Source organism: Mya arenaria, chromosome 2 (assembly GCF_026914265.1).
Source record: "Mya arenaria isolate MELC-2E11 chromosome 2, ASM2691426v1".
Classification (NCBI taxonomy): Eukaryota; Metazoa; Mollusca; class Bivalvia; order Myida; family Myidae; genus Mya; species Mya arenaria.
This window is the reverse complement of record NC_069123.1, coordinates 42,324,183-42,335,179: the sequence shown is the minus strand read 5'-3', so window position 1 is coordinate 42,335,179 and position 10,997 is coordinate 42,324,183. Positions and strand designations below refer to the sequence as shown.

Here is a 10,997-nt window from a genome sequence, read left to right as displayed (position 1 = left end):
GCTGTGATATATTATGACTATTGTTAAATCATAGCAGATCAGAAAGGAAAGTGAGACTGCCTGAGATGGGTTGTACTTCATATGTCTTTTGTTGAAACACAGCAGATCTAAAAGGGACGTATGTCTGCCTGATGTAGGCTGTGTGTCATTATGACTAAAGTTGAAACAGAACATGTCAGAAAGGGAAATCAATCTGACGGATGTATACTGTGCTTCATTAGGACTATTGTTGAAATATAACAAAACAGAATGTCTGAATGTGCTTTTATGGCTATAGTTCAACAGAACAGAAAGGGGGTTAACGTCTACCTGATGTGTGCTGTGCATCATTATGACTACAGTTGAAACATCACAGAATATAAAAGGAAGTAAGTCTGCCTGGACGTGCTGTACTTCATCACGAATAAAGTTGAAGTATACCAGAACAATAGTCTAAAATAATAGACGTATAATACGGGATTCTTCCAATCCCTAAAGTCTAAACGGGTTCAAAAACAGGGGGGGCACAGGATTTACCTTTCCAATAAAACGACTGACACAGGCAACAATTATGTCAATCGTATCAACTCGACCATCTCCGTCAGGTTTCGAGATAGACCTTCGAAAATACAATCGTAACAACTCGGCCAAGGTCGAAGTGTTCCGATTGTTGTAAAACTGTGAACCGCAGCCTTGCAGGAGCCCTTCATGTATACATTTGTATATCGTTATGTTTTGACAGTATGAAATGAAGAAAAACACATCAAACTCATAATAATTTGTTGGATATTTATTTTTTGTGTACGGAACTAATATGAAATAGCATTATCTGGTAATATTTCTTGTTTTTATGATATTTTATTGAAGCAATATGTCTTAACGCGGAACCCCGATCGGAATAACTACCCACTTTTGGTACAAAACAATTTGTACGTGAAGGATTTGCCATATCAAAAATCGTAAAAAAGACCCACCAACGTACAAGTATTTGGACTGACCAGAACAAGTGAAACTGCATCAATGTTTTAGGAGTACCAAACAGTGATTTGTAATAAATCACCTTTTTATTTAATGGGTGTATAAACTGGGTACATTAAAACGGTAACAGTGTGTAACGGTGATACAATATTATAACATAAGTATTGCAATCATCAATCATGTGTATATTTATATAAGGATATATAAACATAAAATAAACAAATTGCTTATCGATTATTTAGTAAATATTATTCAAATTTTGGATTGTTTAAGGAATAATGACTGTTTTTTAGCTTCTTAATTATGTGAGAATTTCCTTCAGTATTTTGGTAGACCATTAAAAAGTCAAAGTTAACATTTGGCCTAATTATAATTTTACACCCTTTTCTGCAGTGTACAAACAATAGAGGAAATCCGCTTATTGATAGCTTGGGTAATAATCTATTCTCAATTAAAATGCAATAATTAGGCCTGTGAAAAACTTTTGCAAACTGTCTTTTGAGGTGACAAGCTCGTTCTCAGATATTAACAAAGAGCATTCTGATTAATTAAACAGTCTGTTTAAAGATTTAACTTTAAGTTTTGGTACATAAACTAGAGCAAGACCACAGACTAGTATAAGCATATACATGTATGCTTGAATAAAGTGATCTTTGGATTTACAGTTCTTGCTCGTATTAAACAGGTGTGTTGAATTAGATTTCAATTTCGACTTTTATTTGAATTTAAGGGTATTTGTATTCAATAAGTAATGATTGCTCTCGTATTTTGCATTTAAATTCCACAGTATTAAATGTTACAAACATATTGTTATTAAGTAAGATATTTGGTAATTAAAATATTTTCTATGAAATTGTTTGGCTGATTGTTGTTTAGTCACTATGTGTTTGTTATTACAGTTTTATTAGATATATTACATTATGTGTAAACATTACTTTTTTGATAGGAAATATACTTTTGGTTCATTTTCGAATATGGTTCATAAATAACAAGTATTCGAAATGTATTATATTCAGACTATTTTTCACTCTTTCACCGGTATGCATGAAATAAATAAAAACATATAATATTCATGTATTTTAGAACATACATAAATCCCACATGCAAAAACACGAATGTTGAAATATTCCATTTATTGATTATGATATGTTGAATCCTGTGATGCATCAGATCTAAAAGAATGACATTGATTGGCATTTTTGAGCGTTAACTCACGTCTTCCTTCAAACTTACCTTCTAGCCATATTAGTTATAGAATAGCATTTATGTGCGAAGGATTGAATAAAGAATTTTAAGTACAGAGTGGGCAAAATATCTGGAACGAATGTTTATGATCGCGTTTCTGGTAAATGCAAAAAAAAAATGAAACCGCACATCTTTATTTCATTCCAGACATTCTATTGTTTAGAATAATTCCACGGTTATTATTCTATCATTTATCTAATTAAAATTTGTTTTGTACGTACAAACTTTAATGTCAGTGAATGGTTTATCACAGGAATGATAATTATTATCGGCCTAAATCCTACTTAAACGCCAACTTGCCAGTTATTTATCCTTGCAAATATACAACTGTGTGAAATTCAATGACAAATTGCTTTATGAAAGCAAAATGTTATTTTCCCAGATGTGACATTTTTCTAAGAAATTAATGTAATAACAGTGTTGTAAAAGCTTCTTAATTATAAATATATTAAATTATGTTAAGCGTCAAGTTCCAGTATTTGGTAGAAAAAATACAGTAGGAAAACAACACAATAATGTATTACAGCCAAGGTAAGCCGTACTAAAACGCAACGGGTTTGTGTCTAGTAATGACATCATTATGGAAATAATCCTAACACAACTAGTTTCTCGTGCAATTAGTGCAAAGTTGAATCTTTTTTTCCAATTACTATGCAATATGCTGGTATAGATAGTTATGTCTTTCGAGAAGCAGTTAATCAAGGCAGTATGAAAACAGCAGTCTCATTCGGATTAACTGTTAAATGGCGGTAACTAAAATGCCCATAGACGGTAACTAAAACTGTTTATTGACGGGACTAGATTGTTCATTTACGGTACCTAAAACTGTTTATTGACGGTAACTAAAAAGGTTTAATGACGGTAACTAAATTTGTCCATAGACGGTAGCTAAACTTGACCACTGACGGTAACTACAACTATCTGCTAAAGGTGATTTCAACTGTCCACTGGCGGTAACTTAAACAGGCCACTGGCGGGAACTACAACTGTCCATAAACGGCTACTTATACTGTCCATTAACTGTTACCACAACTGTTTATTGACGGTAACTACTACAGTTCATTGACGGTAACTTAACCAAGAACAGGGAAAGGCAATTTTTTATAACGATAAAATACAATTATTGATTATGAAATAAAGCACAATAGACGTACGGATGTTGCGTAGATGTTTTTAATTGTTAAGTCAATATATTCTAAGAGAAAACAACTATAAATCACGTCATGTCGATATGAATATCCGGTAGATTTAATCCTGAGTATTTAATATGGTTGGAACTTTTTATAGTATATACGCAACAAAAACTTTATGAACGTCAACCGTTGACGCCTTTGTGTGATATTTAAAAGTACTAGTTATTTGAGACCCACTATCGTCTATTGTCAGATATATTAGCGTGTCGTCTGGGGTGGTTGACAGACTTCTCACATTGCTTAACGTAACCACTTACTCCAGAATAATCTCGGAGACCGTGCTTTATAGGGATATAAAAAGTTGCTTTCGGCTCCGCCTCAATAATTGTTTCAGAGGATAACAATACCAGACTTGATTGATAATGGTGATTTTTTTCCGTTTTTCAAGACTCGTCCTTGTGAATACATTAAAAATATGTAAAAGGGTCTGTATTGTGTTGTTCCTCTAATTAAGTTTAACCGCTGTTTCAAAATTTTAAGTTTATTTCAAAATAATTGTATCATGATAAAGAGTTTCATTTGTTAATACCAGGGTATAGTTTAAACGTTCTCAAGAAAATAAAAGAACCCGAATATCTGAACGAGGCTTTCTAAGGGTGGATACTACTTTTGGACCTATGGTAATCGAGTGAAAATCGAATATCAGTGTCACATCACGCTGACAAGCAAATGCCGTCACGAAACATGAGGTTTGCATGATTGAGTGTATTATGTTATACTTGATAACGCAGTCGGGTCGCTTTGGATTACTTATTCCTTGTGACATTGCGTCGTTGATTCGCATTTCAACAAACCCTCGAATTTTGGGCTCATACATAATAACACAAATTGAACTTTCTCAGTCAATTTGATCCTAAAACAATAAAGTCAGCTACGAAGCTTTCTATTGACCGGAACAAGAACTTGAATAATTCAATTTAATGTTCACTGATCCAATCCATATACTATATAATATTTATTACTGTTAGCGTTTTTAATAGTTTTTATGATTCTAGTATAGCCAATTGATTTCATACCTGTCCAATTAGTTGCATGAAACATGCAATATGGACACCCGAACAGCAACTCGATGTGATACAATCCCATAGCTCGACCATAGCTCGACCGACTTTTTATATCCTCACATACAGAAAATACAGGAAACAGAAAATGTAATACTGTTTGCAAAATGTATTTGCGGGACGATCGGTTCGTGCTCCGATAATAGAGAAACAAATGACCACGAATAGTTCTATGAACTACCTTCTGGGAAGTAAGCAGACTTTTCCTTACCGGTCAATAACTTTAAGCAAACAAGGGATAAAGATATGAAAACTGGATCAGCCGGCGGCCACTTTATGTAAATCTTTTTGATTCCTAAGTTAAAAGATATACATATGTTGTCGACTTTGCTAGAAAAAAAAAAGTAAAAGCATTGAACAGCTTGTACATAATATAACCATGCATTAGAAAATAACGTGTTAAGGAGAGCAGATGTTCATTTTTGTCATAATATTTACGACAAATAATATGCAAACACAGAAAAGCATTCTTTTAAAATCTTTGTCAAAGTTAATAGTGCCAATATCGACAAATAAAACCTAAGGATAATGCGTAATGCCCTCGCACAATGTTTTTATAAACCTTTTTTTGTTGCACGTGTTATTTGATAAACACATCTATATATCACAATAACTAGTCTGCTGGAACTTGGCATACGGCTTTCAATGTGGTCTTTCCTGCTTTATTTCCGTCTTATTTGTTAAACAACCTTAAATTGTAACTATAATTATTTATAAATGAGTGCATGTATTTGTTATTTTTTTAAATGTGCATTATTTCATACATACAGTTTATTTATAAAGCAAGTCAAACGTTATCTGTTGAAAAAGGTACTATTCATTGAAGTCGTTTACATTAATTGTGCCCTCTAAATCTTGTGGATAACATCCAAATATTCCCGGAGGAAATATTGCAGTTGAAGCAAATATATAAAATACATTTTTAATATGATTCTGCATGCCTGAAACATTTCCAAAGTAATTGAAACGAACAGATTTAGTCCGCTTAATACGGGGTCATTTTTGTTATTCTAAATAAACCGTGCATTTCCTGATCGCATTTGCAAGGAACAGAAAGCTCAGCCTTCATTAATAAACTCGTTGTTCATTAGGGATGTTAATGCTCGACAGTAATTAACCTCGATCAGTTCAATAAAGTAATATACTTATAAGAGCATTTTCAGATGCGTGGGTTTTTAATAGAGCCTAGATATCGAGAGAGTACAACAATTTTAGCTATGAGGTATTTCATATGAAATATGTTAATGTCGAATAAATTAATACTTTAACAGTTACATGTATTATGAAACAGTTAATGACTGAGGTTTGATTGACTTAGCTATATACATCTGAAAATGTTGCTTAAAAAACAACAATGGTCTACAAATGTTATGATTATTCTGATTAAGACTCAGATAGACAATATTTAATGGCATCAATAACAGTAGGTTAAAGGCCTAGTTTCATCCTTCTATAAATGACACCCCCTCCCCCAAATCATGTATGGTACACAACATCTGTGTATTGCTCTTAATCTAATTGTCTTATCATATCTTCGATCTGAGTATCCTGCTGTGCAGTTTTTGAGGTGTTAATATTGAAATTGACCCTAAATGGCACTGAGCCAATAAACAAATACACAGTAAATTGCCCCCTACTGTGACATCAGTGCAATTAGCAGGAGATGCACAGGAGGGGATTGTCATGCCAAACATTCCTTAAACTAGGCCTTTAAGGATATTTCCTTCTTGATAAAAATGTTCGGCACAGAAACCTCAATATTGAAAAAAGGAATAAATACCAATATAAACCGATAATTATCAATATAATTAATGCTATAATATAACATAATGAAAAGCACTTTTCATTTGCATCCTTATTATAGGGACATAAAAACTATAACGCAGGTATTTTAAGCACTGGCGAAATTTGACAACTTTTAAAACCTTTTCGTCTTGTCTACATCTACACGATATATATGTAGCCCAATTTTTTTCCTTACAATAAAATGTTGCATAAAGTGTTTTTATATTGGCTTTATTTTATAATTTTTACTTAATTAATTGCAATCTAGAATTTTTTTGAAATGTTCTTACTCAATATGCCAAATCTTTAACTTGATTTATACAATACAATACAATACAATACAATGCATTAAATACAATGACCGGTATATCAAATCCGTTTGAAATATTTGGTAACTGAGGTATTTAGGACAACCTTGATTTAACTTTTATGTTTATCTATTTTCAGCAATGCCAATTGGAAGGGAATCTGTACAGCAGAACTTTCGCATAGTAGTCATGGGAACCGTTGGCGTTGGTAAAAGTTCTATTATAAGCAAATTCATGCACGGAAAATTCTGTGAAAGCCATAAAGAAACTATAGAGGAACTTCACAGACACCGGATGCAGTTTGAAAGTGTGAGTGTTGATATCGACATTCTGGACACGTCCGGATCTCATCAGTTCCCTGCGATGAGAAAGCTTGCTATAGCAACAGGGGATGCATTCCTACTCGTCTTTTCTGTTATTGATCCAGAAAGCTTTGAAACTGTTAAAGACCTCCGGGCTGAAATAAGAGAACAGAAACACAACGGACAGTACTCGATAGTTGTTGTCGCAAATAAAACTGATATAGACAAAGCAGATAGTCATTCACATGCGGTGACCGGGTCGGTTGTGTGTATGGACTGGGAGGAAAAGTATGTAGCAACATCTGCAAAAACAGGCACCAATATTGACATTGTCTTTCAATCCCTTGAAAATAAAATTAGAGAAAAAATTAAGCCAGAAGAGAAACGTCCGACATTTATCAGAAGAATTTCATTGCCAGTGATGAGAAAATCTAAATCAGAAAAAGCGGGTCTTTTAAAGCGCATATTTCGAACCCAATCTTCGAAAAAATGACATGAAATGGTTACCATGGATTTGATTTCACCAATACATTGTTTATTAAATGGTAGACATGACGATGGCGTTTCTTAATAAATGTGAAAATAATAAAACACGCCATCGAAATAAGAACAATTTAATGTTAAACACCAAAACTGTTTGTGCGAATGTATGGTTATATATGTTTTATATTATTATGATGGACTTATTTCGTGGCATTACTGTATTGTGGACAAAGCAATTGATGACATATTTGTTTTTTTTGAAAAAAGACGTAATAATACAATTTAGATTAAATTGAGTGTATCTGTACCATAAATGACACCAACCAGTACAGTAGAGTGTTTCGATATGTTTAGAGCTTTTAACTTAGATATGATATTAGAATAAATAACTTTAGTTACATAAACGAGTTAAAGTATCATATTTTTGTGATGTTGCTGTATATATATATATATATATATATATATATTTGTTTTAATTTATTTTAGCCAATATTACACTTGCGGACTTGTACATTAAAACAGGTATTTCGTAGGATTTTTGCTAATGCATTTGTCCTTGTAGTTTCCATTGTGGTATTGATGTAAGACATAAGTCTGACAGAGACATAAAAACTTATCATTCATTAACAGCAAGTACATTTACTGACACATACCCCTAAACTCCCGGTTTCCCATAATTAATAATTAAATCATTAACGAGCCAAGCCGTCGAACATTAAAAAAACTTGTTTAGAGGCACATGGCAAGGAATCACACGACAATGAACTAGAGACACCGCATACACAAATACAAATACCACAGACCGAACACAAACGCATCAAAATAGCTATTCCGTTAATTGGTGGTAGAACTGCTTTGAAACAGTCCTCTGGAACACGAGCGACTCCCTTTTACAGACCGAAAACGGATATCAAATGTTGCTTAAAATAATATAAATCTTTAACATTAACACAAACTTGTCAAATGTGATCAACATGAAAGTTTGATAGAATCCGATATATTGAAACTCAACGTTGATGAATTATGCAAGTTGCCAATTGTATACAAAGTAAGACTGTAGGAAAAATAGTAGATTTACTCTTACAATAACAACTACACTGAAATCTGGTAAAACCCATTCAAGTAAGTACAGTATAGTTAGTACATATGCAAAAAGTATTAATTGTTTAGAGACTTTTTGGTCAGGAAAATGAATGCGTTTGTTTTAAATTTGTTCGGTTGTGATTATTCAATCAGACGAACATCCACGCATACACATAACGTTGTCACACCGTTAAGAAAACCTCCACATTCATAAAGTTGTGACAACGTTAAGGCATTATGTTAAGACAACCTCAGCGGTAATGTTGCTACTACGTTGTCACAGCGTTACGTGTTTGATGGATTGTTGTTGCATTTCATAGTTATAGATGTGGATGGGTGGGGTACAAAAAGAACAGTAACAATATCAGCACACACATAGCGAATAATGTATATCCTTTTTAGATAAATTTACGTAGCGCAAGTTACAGTTATATTTATGCCACAAAGATGATTTAAGTTTATTCCTATTGACGCTATGCACAGTATAAAGTACATTTTAGAACGTCAGATGTGTATTATTTACTTTTTGAGATATTTTATCTAAACTATTATAAAACATAAACTTAATATTATATAATATTCGATTAAGATTAGAAATCGAGAGTATAAACGCATATTATTAGTGTTTATTTCTTTATTCGAAATGGCTTCTATCTAAAAGACAATGAGGACATTGTCACAAAGTAAGGAAAACGTTTTTGTTAGTTTAAAAACGTCTAAAATCTTTAACACAATGTTAGAACAACGTTAACACAACGTTTTCCCATTACTAAAATTTAACTTTAACTTATAATGCTTGCAGATCATTGTAAGATGCTTGCATTAAATTATTATTCCATTTCTTATAATTTGAATAAATAGTGGAAAATAGTTACAAACAAATATCGGCACTAACGTTGTCATTCTTTTATGACTCCGTTGTGACAACTTCATACAATAACCTTAAAATGGCTCAACCTTCACAAGACGTTAATAAGCGTTACATGTTTGCTGGGATGTTACATATTTTGATGCCTTTCAAATTTCAATTTGAGAAAGATATTTGCTTTTGTAAACTCGAAGTGAAAGGTTTCTGGTAGGTGACTTGTTGCTAGGCGTCCGCCTACCAAGCGCCTAACGGTTTGTTCTGGTTATGGACGGCTGCTTATCCAGCTGTTAGTTAAATGGATGGGTACCAATTTCCTTCCTGCCAGGCGTCTGTAATGCAGGATAGGAATCGATATAATTGATGTATATCAATCGAGGCGTCTTATAAGTCAAGTTGAAGGCCATCAGTTGTTAAGGTTGGCAGCATAATAAACAAAGACTTAATACTTCAAAGTTCACAGAGAACAAGTTCTCAGCCGTTTCAAGTGATACGGACATCAAATTTAATATTAAAAAGATTTAGTGGTTTGTATAGCAGATCGAGTTCTCGGAAATTTTGTTTTATGGTGTATAAAAAGACATAACTTAAAATCCTATTTTAAGAGATATGCGTTAACCGGATAAGTAAGATGGATACTTTACTCATAGAAAAAGTGGTGCGTTCTGTTCTACCAGCTGTTTTGATTACTATTGTATTTTCTAAAGATCAGACCAATACATTAAATTATGGTCTTAATCCAGGCTATTTATGAAAATCAACTTCACATGTACTGGTATAATGTACTTATATGACTTGTGTTTAGATTATGAAAACAGGTTATCATTTATTTTTACAATGCCTGGCCTGTATATTTTTGTGCGACATTTTCGGTTATTCTTTATCTAAAGTTCACTTAACACTTTGAGCAGATTTAGGTTATACCGGAATGATCTAAGATTGATTAGTTATTATTAGTAAGATATGTTTCAGTGTTTTCTTCTAGTAACTAAAAAGATACATATATATACCATTTGTTCTATTTAATACAAAAATAGCGTTTTTGCTCTTTATCTGTAATCTAATTGCTTTCTAATTGCGACGGATCATACGAGTGTAACAAGCAGCGTTTCTACACAGAAAGGCATCTCTCATCAGAAAATAAAGCAATTACAAATGCATAAGCATATTTTACAGTATTCTAAAAGTTGTGTAATTTTTATTTACATACAGATGAGACATTATTGCTGTCAAACAACAGCGGAGATTAAAAAGCATTTGTTATGACAAGCCAGCATCGTTGTTATTTCCCATTGGCTGCAACTGATAGAGCAAAAAGACAAACATGGTCCAGATTTGTTGGCTGTACATGGTAAATATAAATATGATCCAAAGTACAAAGCTGTGCTTCCAAATACCAACATTAGCTTTTGTTAAAGTGTTCTAAATATGTATTTTGTATATTACAGCGTTTGAACCAAGGAGGTAGAATTCGACTCGAGTCTAAGTTTGAAAATTTGGATATCCAAGTGAAATAAGAATATTTTAAATTAAAGTGTTAAAACGGGTTTGCATCAAACTTTAACATTGCCAGTACATTTTTGCTTTATTTAATCAATGCCGGATACATATTTGAAATAAAAGTTTGTGTGATGCAAACAAATGTATTTGACAAATTCATGGAGATGAATAAACAGTATTGAATTGAGTGGTATAATCTTTTTGAGTTAAAGTCC

General features: G+C 32.7%; 1 protein-coding gene across 1 annotated transcript; it reads left to right on the top strand.

Annotated features, from left to right (window-relative positions):
* The first annotated feature begins 6,690 nt into the window (after positions 1 to 6,690).
* LOC128214977 (ras-related protein Rap-2a-like) lies at positions 6,691 to 7,344 on the top strand. The gene has a single exon (XM_052921702.1). It carries the CDS (start codon positions 6,691 to 6,693, stop codon positions 7,342 to 7,344), a length of 654 nt encoding a protein of 217 aa, XP_052777662.1.
* The last annotated feature ends 3,653 nt before the right edge of the window (positions 7,345 to 10,997 follow it).